Genomic DNA, 24,134 nt, shown 5'->3' on the forward strand with positions numbered 1-24,134 from the left:
GGTAAGGAAATTGACAGTTTAATACTGCATTATATGCTTCAGACATTATAACTTAAAATTATATATTTATCTAAAAAATATATTTTTTTGTAGACCAATAATGCAAAAATTTTTACCTTACTGACCCGTGAATAACTAGGTTATTAAAGTAGTAGCCTTACATTTTGCTTTAAAATATACCAGTATAATTAAGTGGTGATGTAGCATGGTATATATAGCTAATATGTTAACATTAAGATAAAGGTTTGTATCAATGATAAACCTACCATGTGCAAAATATAGTGCAATGCCTCCCTCTGGTGGTGCAATAAAATACACACAGCTCAAACAGAGAACAGTGGAAAATCCTTTTATGAACATTTTCTTAACATTTTAAATATCAACACAACATGACCATCCTCATCAAGCAATATAGAATATACAACATAAGGTATGTTTAAGATGAACAAGAAATGTAAAACTTTCATGACCAAATAACATACAAATAAACTTTATTCATTCAGGAGGTAGCTGGTAAAAAACAAAACAAAAAAAACGAAACATTTGTTTACAGTTACCAAAAAAAAAAAAAAAAAAAAAAAAAAAAAAAAAAAAAAAAAAAAAAAAAAAAATATATATATATATATATATATATATATATATATATATATATATGTATGTATGTCTGTATAGACAGACATGTACACAGTTAAAATACATCCCATACACTGTATAACAAGTATCAAATGGTCTTTGCCCTATTTACAAAAAACAGTAGAAAACTTTGACATTTGGTTCCAACAGTTGTTTAGAATTTGGTCCATTTGGAGTAAGACAGCGGTTCATTTCATCAGCGATGAGGAATTGTTGACTTGACCTACGATGACAAGCAGGAAAAAAAGATCTTATCTAGTGCTGGAGACACAGACTCAATGTACAAATATTTGAATAATACTTTATTTATATATATATATATATATATATATATATATATATATATATATATATATATATATATATACACACACACTCCAGAGACCATCAAACGGTGGGGGGCGTGGCCAGCCTGACAGATTTGACAGCTCTGTCAGGCCTGATAAAAAAGACACATGGTCACACGTCAGATGACGCTCTGAGGTAGACTGCAGACATAGTCAAAACATGTCAGCAAGGTAAATCACTCATCCTTATTAACTTCTTACTAGTAGCAAACTTCTGACTGCAAGTCTTAATCAGCAACTGCAGATGATCAAACAATTGGAACTAACTAGGAGTGACTATTGATTAGTATTTGTTACTCTAAGTGTCCATCCTAGTGGATACATAATTGTAAAGGTACATAAATAGAACAGTCATTAGTGAAAATAAAACATCTTACTTTTTGCAGCCTTGCTGCTGGCGGCTTTTCTTTCCATTTGTAACCCTCACCCACGTTGCGACCTATGGGTTAGAAGTATTAGGCAGTTGTATTCAGATAATCCCGATACAGTGTAATTTGATGCATTTATTAATACATTTTCATTATAAAATGCATTTCAAGAACACACTTTGCTCTGTTGAAGGATCCCGAATTCTTCCCTCTGCCAACTTCCGAAAATCATCCTTGGCCCTCTTCATCAGCGGGCGGTCATACTCATGGGAGCTGTTCCTCTGTCGGACTCGCTCATGACTAGGTCCTGGTCTAACTTCTTTTGAAGACTCTTGATGTAGTCTGTCAGATGTGTTCTTGACAAAGGTGCTAGAAGACCTAGCATCCTCCTCTGCTCCCAGGTTTGCTTTCTTATCTTTTGGGGTTGGGAAATAGCTGTTATTCCAGTTTTCAGTCACTTGTTTCTTTGCTGATGTTTGCATAGTTGATGGGGACACCAAACCTGATGGAGTGCCATGACGACGTGATACTGAGGAATAATGAGACTGCTTAAGTCTTGAAGAATGTTGCTTAGGTATTGATGGGTTCTGCTCAAATGTAAGATGATTTGAGGAAACAGAACTTTCTGCATCACAAGACAAAACTCTTGAAGAGTAAGCCAATCTATTTCTGGATTCAGAGTTATTCTTGGAGGTGGAAGGTAGTTGGTTAGGTAGTGAGAGCTGTCTTGAAAACTCTTTTCCTTTGCTACCCTGATCCTCTGATTCATGGTGTCTGTCTTCTGGAAGTTGTGGTTCGGACACAAATTTTCCCCTTTCACTTTTGTTTACATTTTTCAGCTTATTTTTTTTGCTGGAGCCATTCTTTTTGTTTGCATTGGTGGTCCTTAAGGTCCTGGTTTTATCTTTGTCTGACAGTTTAAGCCCATCACAATGTTTTCTGGATTTATTAACCACAAGGTGAGGAATTGTTAAACTAGAAACCAACTCGGACCCTGATACTTTGGCCACAGACTGTGGCTTCTCTGCAGAGTTTTCTGATGATGATTTTCCACCAGCTCCACATAGTTGGTCAACAGTTTCAGCTGAACGTCTCTTTGGTTCAGAACCTTTGTCTTCTGAGGTCTTCTGTCGATGCTTAGAGACTACATTGGCTTTAATCTGCTGCTCACTGTTTGACATGTAAGAGCATGTTTTTTTCTTCATATCTCCCAACTGTACATCGTAAACTTTATTCTGGGCATATGACAAGTCTGCAGATGATTGCATGGATTTTTTTACTTTTTCTGTGCTAGTCTTAGAACGAATATAAACAGGTTCAGGGGAATGCCTCTGAGCTTTATCAGTTTCCCCCAACTCTGAAGATGAGCTTTTCCTCTTCACCTTTTTAAAGTCTGGGTCTCTTCTGTCCTGAGTGTCTGAACGCTCCTCATCATTCATTGCATCTTCAAACTGTGCATGATAAATTTCAGAGTTGACAGCTTTTGGGGGGTGTCCATGGTGTTGAGTATATGGGGCATTAGATCTTGATGAAAAAAATCTTTTTTTCACCTTTTTGCAATTTTGGCCACTTTCATCCTCTGACTCAGAATCAATTGTATCATTTTGTTTAGAAATCCTTTGTTTGTTGACCTTTGGTCGATTTCTCTTCCGGCTAGACTTGGTGTTCATCAGCTGTCTAAGTTTTTGAAAAGTAGTTGACTTGTCAGAGGGCCCCGCTTTTGATGTAGGGCATGCCATTGTTTTACTTGTATGAACATTCATATAATCATTCACCTCATTCTCTGCTGCAGATACAGAGTCATCTGCCTCTACAGGCCCATATGACGACCTCGCCACCAATAAGCACTTGGATACTGTCAAATAGTTGCTTTCTGGGTCAGAGGAGTAATTGCAGCTGTCTTCAGTTTCTGAGGTGCCTTCTGTCTCAGAGGGGACAGTAGGATAAGGTACAGATCCTGTAGAGGACATTTCACATTCAGATGTGATCTTGTCAGACACAACATCTGAATTGGCTGCCAAACAGTCATAAGATCTTTCAAGATTTTGTTCTCGTAAATAGCTCTTAAGTGTTTCATAAATTTCTATACGATTAGCTGCTTGTGGTACTGAAGCTGGATGGCTTGAGTCATAGCGTGTTGAACATGGCCCTGCCTGTCTTCCTTCACCATCAGTTTCACTAGATTCATCATCAGATAGGACAATAATATCTTTGTTTTTGTGGATTTGATCTTCTGATTCAAATTTGAGATTTGATACAATGAGGGGTATGACTATGAAGTCATCATCTGACTCTGAGTCACTATTTTGACCATCAGCATCTTCATTTTTCTGATCAGACAAAGAACTACATATGATGGGTTGGTCTTTTTGCCGTTCCAGGTGCCTTTCACAATTGGGACATAACATGCTTTCAAAACCGTGTTCAGTTTCAATGTAATATGGGCAGCAGCATTTTTGTACGTCGTCAGGCAATTCAGGAGAATGGTCCTCAATTGAAATGTTGTCTGATTTCATCTCAGCCTGACCCTGTTTATGTCTTAAGTCCTCATTTTCCAATGGAGACTGTGCGCTGTTGGACTCAGCCATTTCGATATCCAAATCAAAATTCCTGTTCTGTGAATTATCGTCTTCACTTATGTCTTCATACTGTGGGTCTCTACAACCAACTAAAATATTTGATCCCTCATGTATTGTTTTAGCGACTTGTGCAACCATGCGTGGCTGGTCTTCATCTGAAATGTCTTCATACTGTGGATTTTTACAAAAATCCTCAACCTTGCTTTCGGGCAGAGGTTCTTGTCTTTCAGCTTTGCTTTCAAAAAGTGCAAAGCCTAAACAAACACTGTCCTGTTCACCCTTCAAATGTTTTTGGTTAGAATGGTCCCCACTTTGCTCTAGAAGTGATTTTGCATTACATATTTGAATTTTATCAGCTTGTGATTTAAACTTGGATCCACTGTGGTGGATCAACTGGTGTTGATCTTCAGTATTCTTCATTTTGCCTGCAGTCACATCTTCACTGACAACTTTAAATGCTAGTGGTCTTGAAGACTTGAATGGAAGATCCATTGAGGGGTCACAATCAACTTGTCCTACCTCTGCTTTTGCCTTTGGAACAGCTCCTCTTTTGTTCTCTGACAAGAGAGACCAAGACACACCAGGTACTTGGTCTATACTATCCAAATTGCTATTGGTATTTAACCACTGAGTTTTGTATTCTTCTTCTGAAGAGCTGCAGTTCAGCGTAGAACCAGGGTGGTTCTCAGCCAGTTCATCCATGGTCATCCCAGACCATGTGGTGAGAACTATAGGAACTTCATCTTCATTCTTTGTGAGAGAGCCAGCAACCTTCTGCATAATTTGTTGATATTCTGTGAATGCAAAGAGACGAACGTTATCCATTTTCCTCATTCCAATATTTTTGTAGCATGAAGTCAGAAAACTTGATTTCTGAAATTTTCTCTACATTTTCCAAACTAGCAACCAGTTCCTTCAGTGCAGTTAAAGAAAACAAAGATACTTCCTGTCCAACTGATGAGAATTATTACAGCCTTCACTATTGAAACTTTCAATATTGTTACAGATACATGATGGATTCTCAAAGCAGTCTTTGGAATCAATACATTTCCCATTACCATGTTCAGACATGGGCACATTCAAGTGATTTACTGTCAAATCAAAATCTTCTGATGCACTTTTTTCAACAGAACAGCCTTTCAGAGCATCGTCTGAGTTTCCTATCGCACATAGAAGTGTACCTGTGGGATGTTGCTCTGGTGCAGATGTACCACAACTGTCCGCCATGTCAGACTTCACAGCAAACTCAGGATGTGCTTTGCTGCCCTCTGAACTGTCCACTTCACGTCGTGGCCAAAGGGTATTTAAGTAATGCTCTGTCACAGAAGGGTCCAGACCTTGTCCCTCTTCAGAGTTAAAGGTGGTTGAATGTGCAGAAGTGTTTGACTTGATGTTAGATTTTAATGAATCCCTGTTATTGGAATTCAGCCTTTTATTTTTATTCTTGTGTCCATTATTTGTCTTAAACATTTTAATCTTTTCTTTAATGTAATCCAGTATTTGTTCATCTGTTTTCCAAGCTGGCAAGCCCCTCTGAGAGCTCACAGATGAAGTGATGTCCTGCTGCTGATGGGATGAAGTGATGTCCTGCTGCTGATGGGATCTTGTTTGAGTTCCTGAGCTATGTGGGTTTTGTGTTGTAGGATGTCTGTAGTTATTGCCATTATTTTCCTCTGACTTTGAGGACAAGGTGGGAAGGCTCCCCTTATTTGTAGGATTTCTTTTTAGTAAGCCACACAGCAGGGGTGAAGAATGAATCAGTCTCATCGCACGCTCTGAAGTCTGTGCTGCGACTCCAAGGCTGTAACTCTGAATCACTGCAGAATTGGTACTTTCCAATGAGGAATAATTTAAAAGTTGTTTCTGCTGGTGTTCCTCATCATTATTCATATCTGATTTGAACAATTTTCTTTGTTGTCCGCCAACATTGCCAGAAGTTGAAAAATTATGAGATTGGACAGTGTCATGTACAAACGCTTGTGGGACGGCATTAACTTCTGTACTTTTGTGGTGGTGACCGTTTGGCTTGATCTGTATCAGGTTGTGAGGCCCATAACATTCTAAGACCACCTGCAACTTGTTTTTCCGCTGAAATGCTAAATTATGCTGTGATGACTGTGTGTTCCCCCATTGCCTCTGGGGTGGATCATAAGCCACTTTGAGCTCATTAGGAATAGCTGGGATGTTTTGTCCATTTGCAGGTTGAAATATTGGTGCAAATGCAGTACTATTTTTCTGCACTGACTGGAAAGCGTCATTATGCCAGTGTTGGTAGAATGCAGGAGAACCTCCTGCTTGGCTTTGTGGATATCCAGATTGCATTGCATGAAGAGTAATCTCTCAATCAATGATTTTAGTTAAGTCCTCTCATGCCTAGAAAACACAAAAAAGGGATATTAGTGACAGAACAGTTTCAGTGTCAAGAAACACTGCCAATAATCATTATGACACAAAGAAGTTCAAAGACTTAAGTGCAAAGGTCAGTCACTCTGCTGTGAATCAACCCCCTTCCAAGACTTAGTTTTGAGTCAGGAACTCTTCAAAGTCTGAATAAATTCCATTTACTACATTTGTTTCCATACACAAATGCGTGCACATACACATTAGAAAACAATTTTGAGAAAGCACTTGAAAAGCATGTAAACTAAACTGTGATGTTAAAAAGGCTACTAAAATATAGAATTAAAAAAAAAATAAATCTGTTCACATGTAAAACCAGGCAAACACTTTGCAATCTTAAACTATTTCTAATTTAACCCCAGCCCACACTATGCGACTAACTTGCACATGATGCGGGCCAAAACCCACGGATGAGGTGCACACACTGTGCGGTCTACAATCCCCTGCGACTTCACCACTCACACTGTACAAGTGAACATTCATGACAGTCAGCAGCCACACTCGGACACCATTTCATCCTGGTCCTTGAAAACCAGGAGCCATATGAAGGCAAAAATCTGCATGGTGTTGACAGCCTTGGCAATTTCATGTACAGACTCCAAAAGAAAAATGTTCCATTGTATTTGGACACGCTTGTGGCTCCAAGGATGAGGACAGTATGGAATATCCATTTTATAAAGGGAGCTGAAGGCAGAGTCCTGCACTGGGTCAGTTTGCAAAAACATGTGGTACGGGTAAAAAAAAAAAAAAAAGGACTTTCGTGGGTAAGGGTAAAATTAAACGAAAGCGGTAGCAGGCAAGGAAGTGCAAAAATAAAAGGTTTGTTTAACTCTGGCCAAAGGACGTGCAGCACATATTAGAGATTTATTGATGGCATGTGATTTAGCCAAAAATAAAGCCCTTAAAAGTACTGTGTAGACCAGGGCTCACCAACACGGTGCCCGCGGGCACCAGGTCGCCCGCAGGGACCCCGCGAGTCGCCCGCAGGCCTGTTCTAAAAATAGAACTAGTTCAGGGTTCTCCAACACGTTGCTCGCGATCTACCAGTGGTTCGCCAAGGGTCACTAATATAAGAACACAAAGTTGATTCGTCATTTGGTAGAACAGGTCTAAATTTCCACCCAATCAAAATTACAAGTGTTCCCCTCCCGAGATGAAACGGTCTACTAGCTGTCAATCAAACTTTAGCGCTGGTTTGCTGCCTGTCATTGGAGAGGGGCGGGGCCCAGGATGAGCCAGATGCCAGGCAGGTAGTGAGTTTAGCCCCGCAACGGTGTGGGCTGAATATAGTCAGAGAGTTATTTTCACCAACGATGAGGCACGGACTTCTGTTTGACTAATGTGAAAGACAAGTGTGTGTGTGTGTGTGTGTGTGTGATCTGTGGCGCGTTCTGGAAGTCAGTAAAAGATGCAACGTGGAGCGGAATTTCACCAAAGTTCACAGCAACTTTTCTGGAGATTCTCCAGTGGGAATCAGCCTCCGTGAAGAGAAGGTAAAAGAGCTGAAAACTAAAGTCCACGAACAACAGGTCCATGTTCACTAAACTGACCAAGGCCAGCGCTTCAGCAGAGGCATCAGTTAAGTGGTTCACATCCTGGACAAGCGCAAACATATGTACACTATCTGCGCATGCGCTCAGACAGCTGGAGTCGGACCTGATCAGGTGCCTCTGTATTTCACTCCGGTGTGATGACTGTAGAAGTGACGGGGATGGTGGATTTATGTGCACAAAGTTCTGGTTTTAATTAAAATGTTTTGACAGCTTATGTGACTTTAGAAAAGGTCAAATCCTTCAGAAAAACAGCAGCACATGCTAGTGAAGTTTTATTGTGTGAGTGACAACATTCCTTTTCACAATTTCAAAGTATTAAAAATGCACATACAGGTGTGTATTATTTGTTTTTAGTAATTCTATAAAAATATGCAGGATTGTTCCATTTCATAATTTCTGACATAGTATTAAAATATTTAGGAATACAGCATGCAAATGCTTGTATTTGTTTTTTTTCTACTTTTGATTTTCTTAATTAAAGTAAAATAATAGTTTCATATTAACACTTTTTAAGTATTGTAAATGTTAAAACAAAGATATATAAATAAATAAAATAAATGAAGAGCACAATGCTACAAACGTATGATACAAAATGTGTTTGTATGAAAAACAGCTATGTAAATAAATGTTGCTAAATTAGAGTAGCCCTCCGGCAACTTCATTAGGTAAAAGTAGCCCACAGAAGAGAAAAGGTTGGTGACCCCTGGTGTAGACAATGTGTTTTATTACAGGCTGGGTTGGGTTGTGGTTTGGAAAAGTGGACCTATGCAGGACTCTGGCTGGAGGTAAGATAACAGCTAGGCTAAGCTAACAGTACAATGCCACTGAACTTCTTTTTGTTTGTGTCTCATAGCTTTTTTTATTCATATAGATAGAACCCACGTAGTTGTTGTTGCCATGGCCGCAGTTGCATTTCCGTGTTTACGTGCTGTGTAGTGATATAAAACCGCACGACTGGGAAGAAATTTTCTGACATGTAAGAGACTCCCACAATCATCCAATTTCAAACCATGCAGGAGCTGTGAGCAGTCATGACCCTCTGCACACTGCACGATAAAGATGCACAATAGGGATGTCCGATATTGGCTTTTTTGCCAAAAACCGATATGCCGATATTGTCCAACGCTTAATTTCCGATTCTGATATCTACCGATATCGCTGCCGATATATGTGGGATATTAAACTAATTTTAGGTAACATCACATGTTGATTTTCAAGATAAAATTGATTTCCTATTTACATTTTTGATTCTCTCATTTACCAACAGTAACACTGTATTCCAAATCACAAAATAAAATAATAATAACAACAATAATAACAACAACAAACAGCTCTAAGATATCCCATCATTCCACAAAATATTAGAGGAATCTACACCAAACTTTAGACCAAACATCTTCTAAAGCACCAGGTTCCTTCTAAACTTATCACATTTACATACATCAGTTATAAGTCTTCCACATAGTAGTTTAGTTTTTTGATATAAACACTTCAATATTCCTCATTTTCAAGAAAAAAAGAAACAAATGCACTAAACACTGTAGATTTCTGGCCTTTGCTTGGCTGCACCAGGTCCTCCTGTTGGACCACCTGCTGTGTTTGATCTGGAAATAATTATATGGACATGTAGTTATTCATCTATGTATGAATATATGCATGTATTTATTTATTTATTTCATACTAAAGCCAAATCAAACAGTGTCTTACCTGTGCCCCTGCTGACATTATACAGCTGAATCTGTTCTGTGTCCTCAGTCTGAATCTGAACTCACTCTAACAGATGAACACTGTCCTTTGTCTTGTCCCATGTCTGTGTGTCTGTCTTCTCCTTGAATGTCCACTAGAAATGTCTCTTTTCTCTTCCTCCTGTCAATTTCTCCGTATCGCTCCGATTTCCGATTTACATTCATGCAGCTGCTTGTGTGACCAGTAATACCTACGAACTACTCCTGATCAAGTCATGATAATTTTATAATAGTGAGCAAATACTACTGATGGATTTTTAGGCAACCTAAATAGAGTAGTCTTATATGTCACTTTTTCTAAAACGATGTTTTTCTGGACTATTTTAAAAACAAAAACACAAAAAAATAGGGCCAATGGCCCTGTAGCTTACTGGCCAAATTAAAAGCTTTGGGAAATGTATCCAGATGCCAGTTATTATCACCCAGTTATGTGTATGTATTATATTACAGATATAGCCCATGTTTTGGTCATATTCCAATCAGATCTGTAAAAAATTCAAATTCCAATTTGATATCATTGATACTTACTGATTTATTGTATCTATCCACTTCCTATCTCTTATAATGGGACAATTTTTCAAAGTGGCACCAAATCCAGAATCAGATCCGGATCGAAATAATTTCAATACCTTGTGTTGACATTATTATAAAGAAGCTGTATACCAAGTTTGAAGTCAATCAGAACTGTAGTTTGGGAGAAGAAGATGACTGAAATTTTTTCCCCACAAGAGCCCATGTTAAATTTTCTGTAAGTTCCCAGATGCAGAAGAAGATCCTGATCAGCGTGTGACCATTATGTTTTGGTCATCTCCCCATCAGGGCTGGACTGTAGAAATTTCAACTTGATATCATTTATATTTACTGAGTTATTGCATCGATCCACTTCCTATCTCTTATAATGGGACAATTTTTCAAATCGAAATTGGATCCAGATCCAAATAATTTCACTAACTTTTGTTGACATCATCATAAAGAAGCTGTATACCAAGTTTGAAGCCAATCGGAATTGTAGTTTCAGAGAAGAAGACGATTGAAAGTTTTGTAACGGATGGCAGATGACAACAGACGATGACAACGACGACGACACATGACGGCAATAGCTTACGGCCTGTCGGCCAGTAAGCTAAAAAGGGGCAAAAATTGAGAGTATACCCACCTCTCCAAGGACCACTACACCACTGCCCTCGGCCAAATATAGTGTAAGATTCTGCTGAAAGTTACTGCCCTACGATTTAGATTAGTTTAAAACTTATTACATACATATTTATATTTGAACGTACTCAAATATTATAACTGCACAAGGCCATTTGACCTTGAATAAGTAGGTTAAGGTCACCTATTTCAACAGGCTTCTGCTCCATGCTAAGATGCACCCACACTATAAATTTGGTGCAAATATATCAATGTGTTCTTCAGATAATGCGATTACGTCGTTGAATGGACAAACAACAAAACCATTACAATACCCCTTGGCTGAGGGATTAAAATGGATCTAGTCTAAGGCCGTTTGCCATACCCTTACTGTCCAGCCTCTTTTCAAAGAGTACAGAGAAGTCCAAAGCCCCCTCCAATGATAAAGTGCTATGACATCCATTCTCTGCCTGTCCTCGTCCCTCCTGTTCAGCACCCTGGTCTGAAGTGGCGATACATGGCTGAAGAAAGAACACGAGCAAAGCTTCATCACTGCTGAGGACCAGCACTTCAAACGGCTTCAGGGTCCTGTCAGTGGACGATGCTCCAGCCCCCTCACCACGGCTGGTTTGCACCACATCTCATCTGGCTAAGTCCAGGAACTGGCTCCTGTTGACATCGTAATACTGGTCCCCCTGTGAAACCACCAGTCCCAGGTCCCCGCGCCTCTGCCTGGCATCAAGTTCTGCAAGAGGTGGTTCGCCATCACTCTGGCAGTCCTCCAGTGGAGTGTCCACCTGGAGGGTCCAGTGCCCTCTCATCCTCAATGCTGTCTCCTTGCACACTTTTCCCTCCGACCACCGCTATCCTTGAGGACTCCATCATCCATAATGTCTGATTCTTTAATGTCACAACCAAGTGTTTCCCTAGTTCCACTGTCACCACCATCCTCCAAAAACTGCCGGAGCAGCTGGTCTCGCTGCAGTCTAAAGTAATCCAGGTCATCATCCATGTGGGTTTCAATGACACATCTCTCCAACAGTTTAAGATGACAAAAGGTATATTTCAACAAACTTTTTGATAGACTGATTGATCGATGGATGCAGGAAATCTGTTTTTATCTCGGGGCCCATACCCTCCTTTGGCCGCGGGGTGGGGCATTTCAGCAGGCTCCTCAGCCTGAACACCTGGCTCCAGTCTTCTTGTGCCCTGACTGATTTCAGTGTTTTTGACAGTTTTAATATATTCTGGAACCACTCCTCATTCTGCAAGTCCAATGGTGTTCACCTCTCTAGAATAGGCAGCAGGGTTCTGGCACAAAATATCCACCACATTGTCCTGACCACAACAACATCCACACCTGTATGACTACACTCACCCTCCCGCAGCACCTCCACCTACATTGCAATACACACAAATGCTATACACTCTTCTTCCCTGCCTACAGTGGCAGCCCAGTGTACTATCCCGTTTCACTCCACCATTACACCCTAGTTTACAAATCTTTCTCATTCACTCCATAAGATTCAGAGCCCCTCAGCCAGTAAGACACCCCTTGCTGAGGACTAGGGTGGACTCCCAGGTCCTGCAGCTGCTGGTACAGGCATCTGTAGTTGACAACGCGGGATCCAAACTCATCAATCTGGCGCTGTTGAATGCCTGATCCATTACCAACTGAGACTGGGAAATATGGAAAAAAATAATTTCACAATATTTTTTTTCATATCCACCAATATTGATATGTATCACGATCTAAATCAAACCACTATTTTTGTCAAGCTTAAATTTTCTGTTAATCATAAGTTAGTTGTGAAGACGGCAGAAGGTTATTTTTGATTAAATATTATTTATTCTGTCAGAAGTTTAACATGACAGATGTGCTGAAGAACATTATACAACTACTTCAGATAAATAAAACAGGTAACAAACTTAAGGTCCATTGTGTCTATTTTAAATAGGTTTTAACTAAGTACAATAATTTAGTCAAGGTGGCTAAAACCTCTTATTTTGCTGATATTATCTCCTCTAATAGGAGAAACCCCAAGGTAATTTTCTACACCATAAACAGCATCACTAATGCTCAACCACCTGTTGTACCTGTTCTCTCAGGCAAAGATCACACTGTTAGGGCAGGCATAACTCCCTCTTCCATCATCCCCCTATGCTGTCACACCTCAACAACAACCAATCCTTGAGTGTTTTTTTCCCATTCCCATGTCTATCTTTCCAAAAAAATCTAATAAATCCTGCGCAGCTTTTACAGGGAGGAGCCCTCAAACTGTCAGAGCTTTCTAAAGTGAGTCATTCAGTGATGACTCACCGTCTATGGTTCTACCAATGATTCATCCCATTATTACCCCATTATTTTCGACACCATAAACAACATCACTAATGCTCAACCACCTGTTGTACCTGGTCTCTCAAAGATCACACTGTTAGGGCAGGCATAACTCCCTCTTCCATCATCCCCCTATGCTGTCTCACCTAAACAACAACCAATCCTTGAGTGTTTTTTTCTCCAATTCCCACATCTATCTTCCCAAAAAATCTAACAAATCCTGCACAGCTTTTACAGGGAGGAGCCCTCAAACTGTCAGAGCTTCCTAAAGTGAGTCATCTAGTGATGACTCACTGTCCATGGTTCTACCAATGATTCATCGCATTAAAAACTGCCTAAACATATTCACTCAATGCTTAGAACCATAGTATTAGGCAGTGCGCCGTCTGCCCGTGATTTGCAGGGTTAATTTTTGAAAAGCACAGTAATAAAAGAGGGTGCACAACTTGCTCAAAGCCATGCTAATTCTAAATATATTTTTGTCTTACCTTGTCACAGCCTAATTTTGGCTAAATCTGCCTATTTTTTAGCAAGAATGAAGCGAATCATCAATTAACTCAGTATTTCCTGTGGAATTAATCTCATGAATTGATCGTCCATACTGTGCCATGTGTAATCTAGTATACCATGAAGTTGTGGAATGGTAACGGAAGAGACAGCAATAGAATTACCAAACTTCAAGATTTCAGAGGTTTGTGCATATAGCATTTTTTTTGAGTGAGTAGTAGTGTGTAGTGTAGTATTGATACCATTTGGTAGTTATATGCCAGTGATGAAAAATAAACCTGGCTGAGATGAGCTCAGAAGGCAGTAATATGGTGTGTACGTGATCTAATTCCCTTTTGGACAATGACCTAAGTGTCTGGCATATTGCAAACTCACTTAGGGACATATAATGAGCATAATCAGGAACAGGCGGAGACGGTAAGAAGAGCATAATGGGGGATGATATATGGCCTGGGTACCTTGGGGACACAGGCTTGGGCCTGGTCCGGGAAATCATATATAAAAAAGGCATAAATTGGCCACCAGACACGGTTATTTTTAAATGATAATACCTAATAGAGACAAACGTTCGGGAAAGGGGAATTTGATATGAGGAGCTTGGGTTTGCGGGAAATCACGCCCTGAGCTCCAGAGAACCGTATAAAAGATGGGGATTTCTCAGCTACCCTTCAGACCATTCCCGGGTGGGTCTCCTTGTGTTTATCTTGCGCTTGCAAATAAACACTTGTACGGCTCTGAAGACTGACTAGCTCATCTCATCTTTGACTCAGAGGCGTTCTTCCAGATCTTTACTTAGATACAGTTCTTGGTTAAAATCAGGCAGGGAAAAAGGTGCGACCAACAACCAAGTCCCGTCACCAGTAAGAGGATAGTAGAAACTAATACAAGTTATAGAATAAGAATGCAGATAGTAGCAGCAATGTGCCAACTAGGGATGTAATGATATGAAAATTTCATAGTTATAATTATTGCTGTATTTTTGAAATTAGGACTGCACAATTAATTTTAAATTGATATCGGATTTTTTTCTTAAATTAGGACAATTTTTAAAAAAGGGAAATCGTCAAATCAATTTAATCTCTCTTATGTCGCCCTGGCAGTGCGCCTCTGGGCCACGTGCCTGCGGGTTACCATAGGCTCTTCCTCCTATCTGTGAGAGCGGTCTTTCACAGAAGTCCATGTAATGACCACAGATGTTAAATCTGTGATGGGCCTGCAGTTGTGATACCAATGTAAGCCGTGGTTTCAAGCACGAATCCCGCAATTAAAATATAACTGCATGGAGATCACTCATGCTGTCCTGCACAAATCCATACCATACTGTCATCTACCGATCCAGGTCTGGGTCACAGGGGCAGCAGCCTCAGTAGAGTAACCCAGACAGCCCTCTCCCCAACCATATCCACCAGCTCTGGCGATATTATCCCTCCAGTGTATCCTGGGTCAATCTCTTCCACGTACAGATTCCCCAAATTAAATATAACCGCATGGGGATCACTCATACTACACGGTCCACACACGCATGACCGATGCCTGTCACTGACTTACATTGGTATCACTTCTGTGGGCTCATCACATAATACCATCACATATTTGACGTAGGGAGCAGTACCTTGCATTGCGGGCTGCTCACAAAAACAACATGCTAACTTCTGTTGTCTTTTGTAGTTTTACCCAAAAATCTAAATCAAGTTTTTAGAGGAGGAATAAAAAAATAAATAAAATCGGGATATGATTTTTTGCCAAATTCATGAAGCCCTAGTTGAAATGTGCTCAAAATGTTCAAAAAGTACTTAAACACGCTGAAATAATTTAACCAAGTTTTATTTTGAAAAAAGAAAAAAAAAACCAAAAACAATAAATAAAATAACATAACATGTACAATGTACCTTCTGTTGTCAGAATCACTAAAATATTAACACGTAAACATCAAATATACGAATGTGCATTAAAGATGGCCCCTTATGGCCATAAGAGGTAACTGCACTTTGTGCAAATTGTAAATAAGAACCAAGAATACTTTTCTTTACATTCAGCGCTCAAGACGAGATTTAGTCTTACAGATTTAAGAACTGGTACAGAAAGAACACTTGTACTGTTTTAAGGCAGCCATACACTGTGCGATTTTAGAGACGATTTCTCACTCGTGCGACTCTTTCTGGGATCGGGCCAGATGTGCCTCTAATCGTGTCGTGCTTCGTGCAGTGTACATGGGGTAAGGAGAAGCGATTAGCACCTCACAACCACCTCACGACCAGCAATCGTGTTCGCAAGGAAAATGGAGCTGTTTGAAATCCTGCTCGCTCCTCGTGAGGGTATCACACTGTCAAAGCAGTGCCACGAGCCGATGTGCCTCAAATTGTCACACTGTGCATGCGCGAACACAGAAGCGAACAGTAGTGTACAAGCTAACAGTATCTGGCTATTGGCCTAGTGCAGTTTAGCTTTTGCAGCTTACCTCTAGTTCCTGCTGTAGGACTGACAGCCCATACTGTCCATTGCCAAAGCAGCTCGTTGTTTTTTGTTTAGCACTACCATTTCGTGACTCATGCTAATAAACAATTGTCTATGCACTTTTACGGATTCCTTGGTATTTTAACGTTGTATTTCTGGATACAACACTGGAACGTGTCGTGCGTCCTCTGGTGTATGGTCCTACAGTGTGAGCAGTCACGTCGCATACGAGCATCGGTCCGTACAGTGTGAGAACATGAATCGTGAGCCTGACTTTACGATTGATTCGCACAGTTTGAGATGGAGCTGTGTGCAACGATCGAAATAATCGCACAGTGTATGGCCGCCTTGATGTACCTTATCTAGACAGCAAATATGCGACACTACCATTTTGAACAAAGTAATGTGGCAGAAACATTAACCACATTAAACCTTTTAGTGGTAGTAATTACTCCTAGACAGTTGTCCTGGTACATAGTGCTGCAACAACAAATTGATTAAAGGGGTCATATTTAGCTAAACCCACTTTATTAGACTTTGTGTATTTGTGGACCCTAATAGTTCAAAAAGTTTGAATTTGAACCTTCCAGGTCCTGCAAAGCTATCTTTATATTCATTTTGACAAAAATCGAGTGGATTTCTACAACTAGTTTTAATTCCTTCTTAATTTGTTATGTCTATAACTAGTTACATCATGACATTTGCACATATCAGGTCAAGCGTTCCGACGAACATTTCTCAGAGTACGGCATAATTGTTTGTCAGCTGCAGCAGTTGTAGTCCATACTGGGGATATGTCCAAACTTCAAGCCGATTACCTAAAATGTTCAGTTATTAGTTGTATTAACAAACAGGCTGAAAGGGACAGAGCACCACGTCAAGAACCTGGAGGGAGTGGGGCGTGAAGGGGCTAATTTGCATTTAAAGGGCCAGCACTCAGAATGACCTTTCTTGTATAATCACTCAGAAATAGGGTTGAAGATGGACCTGTGGAGTTTAATTACTAATAAAGAATTCAGATCCAAGCATAGCATTTGCAGTTTATGTAGACCACAGGGAAATGTTTTAAAATGCATAATTCCATTTAAAAAGAGCAATATATCACTCCTTTAATTTGATCTAAATCAATTCTTAAAAGAGTTGGCGACGAATTCGGCAGTTGATTTGTGGGTCTTGAGCATGTTACCATTGAGGCATGCCTGCATGCTGTGTAGTGTAACAGAGGAAAACACAGAGCAGCATCGCTGAGGCTTCGGGTGCTAAAGTTAGGTTTACATTATGTTCCTGGTGGCCACAGCAGCCCCGATCGCCTGCAATGTAGTGCGCTGTTAATGCAAGAAAACTTGAACATGGAGGAAAAAAAACATCCAAAATCCCATGACGCACTACTGGGAACATAATTTAAACCTTGCTTAAGATAGCCTATGTGTCGTGATTACTTTAGCCTACAAGCTAGTTAGACACTATAGTCGTACAACGTTTTCATCCATCTCCGTTTATCAGGCCACCAGACTAACATTACCCATCACTGACTGGAACTGATGCATACAACACCAGTTGGACAGCCTATAAGTGGAGCTGGTTGAAGACTATAGCTTGTTAGTCTCTAGCCATAACAAGTCTAGGTAGCGGGCTAGTGCTCACCAACTATAGACCGCTGCCACTAGAATTGCCTTTTTTAATCTGCGTAATATTGCTAAAATCAAGCATATTTTAACACAGAACGATGCAGAAAAATTAGTCCATGCTTTTATCACATCAAGACTACATTATTGTAACTCACTTCTCTCAGGCTGTCCCAAAAAAATCCTTAAACACCCTTCAGCTAATCCACAATGCTGCTGCCTGTATTGAGGTTTTGCACATATGTCACACGATCACGTGATTTGCCGTTTACGACACCATATTGGTAGGCAAGCTTTCCTTGAATCGTACAACGTGTTAAACGATGGACCTGCTAAACTCCTGTGTGCCGTTTATTACTTAGCATTCGCCAATTATAAATTAGGCAGAAAGACTGCTCGGTTCCATTGGTGGCAGCGGTGGTTCTGTTCTGCCGACTGCTGTATATAGCTATTACCGCGGTTAGCGTAGCTTCTCAGTATAGTTAGCCTGCATGCCTGTTGCGCTTTAGCGGCGTGGAAAAAAAGAATTGTCATCATGTGGTATGGTGATGAAGACCCCTTTAAACCTACCAGGAGGGCTTCCCCTGGCCTACCACCCTATAGAGACAGAGTGATTGTGGATGTACCTGCTCCCTTTGCCGGCGATGGCAGCCAGAGTTTCCTCAGCTGGGTGAAGCAGCTGGAAGTGGCAGTCGGAGCTACGGTGGGCGACACCGGTGAGTTCAGTGGGGAGCTGGTGAGAACACTCCCCACCCGTCTGTGCACGTCTGCTTTTCTACTATGGCACAGCCTTCCCAATGTGGTCAAGTCAAATTATGCGGCCGTGAAAGAGAAGATGGGATCAGCTTTTGGACAGAGACAGTTAATGGACCGTTTTAGAGCCAACATATTGGCTCGTTTGTGAGTTCTGGAGGAGAGCCTGGAGGTGTACGATGATGATACACTGATATGAGCCGGCTGGGAGCTGGTACTTGTGTTTTTGCCTCAGAGTTGCGTGCACCTCACTGTTGTTAGTAAACATTGAAACTCATGTATAGTGCCTTTATCACAAGCAGACATACTCGCAAATAACAAAACACGCACACGAGTCTACAGAAAAACACGATATAAAGCAACAGTTCTGACTTTCTGGATCCAGATAGCGTGCCTACCAATACGGCGGTGTAAACAACAATCACATGACCAGTGACGTCAGCTGCAAGTCCTCAATACTGACTAGAATCTGGATCAGAGACCATATTTCTTCTGTGTTGGCTTCTCTGCACTGGCTCCCTGTAAAAGCTAGGATAGACTTTAAAATACTCCTCCTCACTTACAAAGCCCTTCATGGCCAGGCACCTACTTACCTGAGCTTGTTGTTCCATTCAATTAATCTAGAGCACTACACTCTCAACATACAGGCTTACTGGTGGTCCCGAAAATCTCCAAAAGTAGGACGGGGCCAGAGCCTTCAGCTATCAAGCTCCACAATTGTGGAACCACCTCCCTGCCTCGGTCTGGGAGGCAGACATCATCTCTATGTTTAAGAGTAGGTTAAAAACTTTCCTTTTGATAAATCTTATAGTTCGGGTGGCTCAAGCTGCTCTTAGTTACGCTGCTATAGGCTTACACTGCTGGGAGGCTCGACATGATACACTGAGCTCTTCTCTGCTCCTCCTCTTCGCTGACCTTTTCTCTCCTAATTTTGTTCTCTATTTATGCCCCAGTGAATACATGTTACTGACTTGACAACTTTCCCAGAGTCTCTGTGCTTTATTGCCTCAAGTTTTCCCAGGATCATCACAGGTTTTCCATGGACCAACTCTGGACCTGCCTCTCTCCTGCCTTCATCGTCATCACTCACTTATCCATATAGTTGCGATAGTGTTTATCATATAGTTCCATAAATGGTAGAGGTTTCTATCATTTGTATTAACTGTTGTAGTAGTTGTAAATCCACTGTTAATACTTGTATTTGTAGTAGTAGTACATCCACTATTAATACTTGTTATGTAGTAGTAGTATTAACAGTCATGGACTTTTGTTCTGGTTATTGGTAATATACTAACACCAGCTGATCTACTTTGACAGTTCTAGTTCAGTTATCTGTTCATCAATTGCATCCATGTGTCTCCCCCTACTCCACCCCTCTCTCCCAGTCTCTCTTTCTCTCACTTTTTCTCCCCCTTTACCCTCTCTCTTTAATCCCAACTGGTCCTGTCAGACGTCTACCTTCCAGGAGTCAGTGTTTGCTCCAGGTTTCTACCACTGTCACCAGTCACAAGTGTTTGCTCCTGGAGGATTCTGTTGGGTTTCTGCAAATTGGCTTCAGAGTCTGGTTCAAACCAGCTCTATATGTAAAGTGTCATGAGATAACTTTTGTTATGATTTGGCGCTATATAAATACAATTTGATTTGATTTTGCCACATGACGTCAGGGATCACGTATGTTTACACGACCATATTGGAAGACAACCCACAAGCTAGAAAGAGCAGTACTAGGCTTGTTAAACAGATAATTGTACTTAATAATTGTAGCCATGGTTAACTTTTGCACTGTAACAGGCTGCTCAAACAGAGCAGGACATGGTGAAAAGAAGTCTTTCTACAGGATCCCCTCTGTTTTAACCAACCAGGGAGAAAAATATATGAAACTCAGACAGCGCCCAGAGACAGAGTACCGAGTATGGTAGTAGACCTACAGTCACGACAGGCTTCCGCGACCCGCCTCCATCGGCCAGTTCCTCCGCACTGCGGGTTCTAGTTTGAGGCCTGGAGGACCTCCCACTGAGGGGTTTTCCCCACCCTACCTCCACGTTTTTCCCGTGCCACAACTGTCACGAGCACGATGCAAGGAGCTTGCGAGACAGAGCCAGCTGCGCTTCCGCATCGGCGGTTTCCGGGTCATTTACTCGGGGTCCTGCTCTGAAAAATTGATCTCATCCACCATTAATCGATTACGCAAAATGGGGAAAAAAAAAAAAAAAGATCCAAAATCAGTTAAATCATTTTTTTTTTTTTTTTACCCAGCCCTAATTGAAATATATAAAATATAAAAAATTAAACAATTATTAAAATAACCTACAGATTAATCAATTATCAACCCTTAGGGATCTGAGCTTATTTTGGTCATTTTTGAGTACTTTTAATTTTGCCTTTACATACTATATTAAAAAAAGTTTATTTTACCCATGTTTGGTACCTTTCTTTTTAGCACAACTTCATCTTTATCATTTGCCTATTATTTTTTCACTTAAACCTACTATATCAATGAAAATTAAAAAAAAAAAAATATTGCATAACTAACACAAAGATGCTTAACAAACCTTTTCAAAGACTTTAAAAGTAATGTTAGTTCCAAATATTAGGTATATAAAAATCAAAATTGTAATGAATTAAAACTACACTCAAATATTTGACACAAAAGCATATGTTTATGTGTGTCCCCCTACTCCCCCCTTCTCCCCCAGTCTCTTTCTCTATCGCTCTCTCTTTTTCTCTTTCTTTACCCTCTCTCTTTAACCCCAACTGGTCAAGGCAGACGGCCATCCTCCAGGAGTCTGGGTCTGCTCGAGGTTTCTGCTGTTAAAGGGAAGTTTTTCCTCGCCACTGTCACCAGTCACAAGTGTTTGCTCCTGGAGGATTCTGTTGGGTTTCTGTAAATTGGCTTCAGAGTCTGGTTTTGACCAACTCTATATAAAGTGTCATGAGATAACTTTTTGTGATCTGGCGCTATATAAATAAAATATGATTGATTGAGTGATTTGATTGGTTTTCCCCTGTAAGTCGCTTTGGAAAAAGCGTCTGCCAAATGCATAAACATAAACATGTTTATACAGGCATTTTCTTCGGTTTTGTCACGCCCCACCCTCAGTTTCCGCATACGGTTCAGGTGGGGTCATTCTCACCCCTACCTGTTTTGCTAATGCAGTCTGTGGATTAGAATCCGCAGTCGGCTCGTTTTTTTTCTGATTTGAAAAAGATATGGTAAGAAATATAACGCCCACCCCACTGCATTTTCATACTTTTACTCATGTTTGTTTGGTCCGGTTTTAAAATGTCATATCTCCGGTTGTATTTGCTCTATCAACATCAAATAAAAAGTGGGAGAGTATTTCAAGTCCATACTTCCGAATGCAATTGTCCCCACTGGTCTATGACCAACTTCCGATATGTTGAAAATGTTAAGTGATTCAGTCATGGGGCAGTGTCCGTGGGGTTGCAGCCCTTCTGATGTTATCTTCAAACTACTTCAAGAACAGCTCAACTCTGGCTTGCAAAAAATGACTACAAAAGGTCACATAGGATAGTATCCAGGACACTACAGTATACAGTCATATGACTTAACTGTAATGGAACACATTAATACCGGTGATAAAGCTCATTGAAACTGAGAAATATGTAAAAATCTGCAAAACAACTCAGCTTGCTGCTTCCTGTTTGAAAATCTTCGACCCTTCCCCCATACTTCCTGACCTAGAATCATGCTTTGTGTTACTTTAGTACAACCCCTAAAAACACTTAAAAAAAAAAAAAAAAAAAAAAAAAAAAAAACAGTGAACACCTACAACCAGACCCACCTGGTACACTACTGGTACTTCCGCATTATAAAACCACTCGCCTGGAGCGGTTCATTTGTCAGTTTTTAATCCAAGTAAACATTCTTAAAAAAAAAAAAAAAAAAACGCCCCCACTTTTTCCACAATCGGTGGTTGCAGCAAAACTTGCCTTCAGGTTTAACATACGTCTTACATACTGTTAGTTTAGGTTTCACAACAGATTGTCTGTAATGGAGTCAAGTCGCTTTATTCTGTAATAAAAACTAATATTTCAGACGTATTTATGAAATTACAGCGGTCATCTTCCAACATGGCGGAGGTTCGTCTTCGCTTGGGGACAAAAAACCCGTTATATGAACGCTCTCTTCTGATAAGTCCTTAAAAAAGTAGTTCAATCCCAAAACACCAGTTCGTTTCAACATGTGACAAAAAACACTCGAGTTTCCCGTTCCTCATCCATCAACAACGTTTTTCATCGGTTTCTTAAGAGCCGTTAAAAACTCAGGAAACTGGATGGAGCTGTGCTTGTTGTGCACAGACTTAGTTCAAACATGAGAGGAAACGAAACTTACAGCACTGTTGAAAACGGGAAGTTGTGCTGCTACGGTCCAAACCAAAAAACGCAGTTTTCTCTTTGAGTCCTTACACCAAATATTCAGTAAAAAATGTCTAGGATTCCTCTGACTCTGACTGGAACTTACCTCACTTCTATGTTTTTGTTTTTGTTACCACATTTCATTCACTCTCCAAGCGTCCTCAAATCCACCGTAAAGATGTTTCTCCGCTAAAAAAAAAAAAAGTCCTCTCTGGACGCATAATCCGGAAGAAAAGTCCGTGTTATTATCGGTGTTAACTTTGTCCAGGTTATTCCCATGCAGTCTGTAATCCACGGGTAGTCTCCGTCCTCCTTGTGTGTGTGTAAGCGATGGAATGTTTCACTGTGACGCACTGTGTGCAGCTGCAGACAATTATACCCTATCCTGGGCTCTCATTGGCTCTCTCCACCCCAGGGGGTGGGTCTTCCACAGACTGCTCTGTGATGGCTGTGTTTTGGTCATCCTCTGAAAACTGCGGGAGTGTCTGCTGCGTCCCAGGCAACCCGTGAAAATGCACTGGAATGGCAGTCAAACCCGTGACTTCCCACCCCTGAACTCCCACTAGATCTTTTTTTTTGTTTTTCTTAATTGAATAATGAACATTTGAACAGTATATATACATAATAATATTACATCAAAGTAGGATAAAAAAAAAAGTCACACTTCACAAAACATTTTACATTTCCAATATATAGATACATACGGAAGAGGATTAGGGCCACTGAAAAAAAAGGCCTTTTTTAAAAATTGAACAGTGAACAATTGAACAGTATATATACATAAGTAAATTTATTTATAGAGCACTTTTCACAGACAGAGTCACAAAGTGCTTACATTTGAACAATGCTTTAATTGCTTTAATTGAACAATAAACAATTGAACAGTATATATATACATAATAATATTACATCAAAGTAGGATAAAAAAAATAGTCACACTTCAAAAAATATTTTACATTTCCAATATATAGATACATATGGAAGAGGATTAGGGCCACTAAAAAAGGCCTTTTTTATTTTTATTTTTATTTTTTTAAATTATTATTCTGAGAAAAAAAACTCTGAATTATGAGATTAAGGTCAGAATTATGGGATTCTTCTTCTTCTTCTTCTTCTTCTTCTTCTTCTTCTTATTATTATTATTATTATTATTATCATCAGTAGTAGTAGTAGTGGTAGTAGTATTCTTATTATGTTTACGCATTTGGCACATTATTAGTATTTTTTTTTTTCATATTCATGTCATCTAGTTGAATACAATATATTTGTGTGTGATTGTCAGTGCAAAGAGCGAGAGATAAAAGAAGGTAAGGAGAGGAAA

The 24,134-nt window shown here is 40.1% G+C and overlaps 1 protein-coding gene across 6 annotated transcripts; it reads right to left on the reverse strand.

Moving 5' to 3' along the window:
* Positions 1-659: 659 nt before the first annotated feature.
* On the reverse strand, positions 660-23,144 carry LOC115430556 (uncharacterized). Of its 6 annotated transcripts, none has more exons than XM_030150630.1 (6): positions 22,240-22,331; positions 5,109-6,300; positions 1,527-4,721; positions 1,358-1,419; positions 1,006-1,121; positions 660-856 (listed from the first exon to the last, which is right to left on the reverse strand). In XM_030150630.1, exons 2-6 carry the CDS (start codon positions 6,247-6,249, stop codon positions 742-744), a joined length of 4,629 nt encoding a protein of 1,542 aa, XP_030006490.1. In that variant the 5' UTR covers positions 6,250-6,300; positions 22,240-22,331; the 3' UTR covers positions 660-741. The 6 variants fall into 6 exon arrangements, 5 of the variants coding, with proteins under 5 accessions (XP_030006490.1, XP_030006492.1, XP_030006491.1 ...); XM_030150632.1 differs by lacking the exon at positions 22,240-22,331 and adding an exon at positions 22,920-23,144 and having other exon boundaries at positions 679-856; positions 1,019-1,121; XM_030150631.1 differs by lacking the exon at positions 22,240-22,331 and adding an exon at positions 22,920-23,144 and having other exon boundaries at positions 696-856; positions 1,008-1,121.
* Positions 23,145-24,134: the final 990 nt, after the last annotated feature.

The sequence above is a fragment of the Sphaeramia orbicularis genome, chromosome 12, assembly GCF_902148855.1.
Source record: "Sphaeramia orbicularis chromosome 12, fSphaOr1.1, whole genome shotgun sequence".
In the NCBI taxonomy this organism is placed as follows: Eukaryota; Metazoa; Chordata; class Actinopteri; order Kurtiformes; family Apogonidae; genus Sphaeramia; species Sphaeramia orbicularis.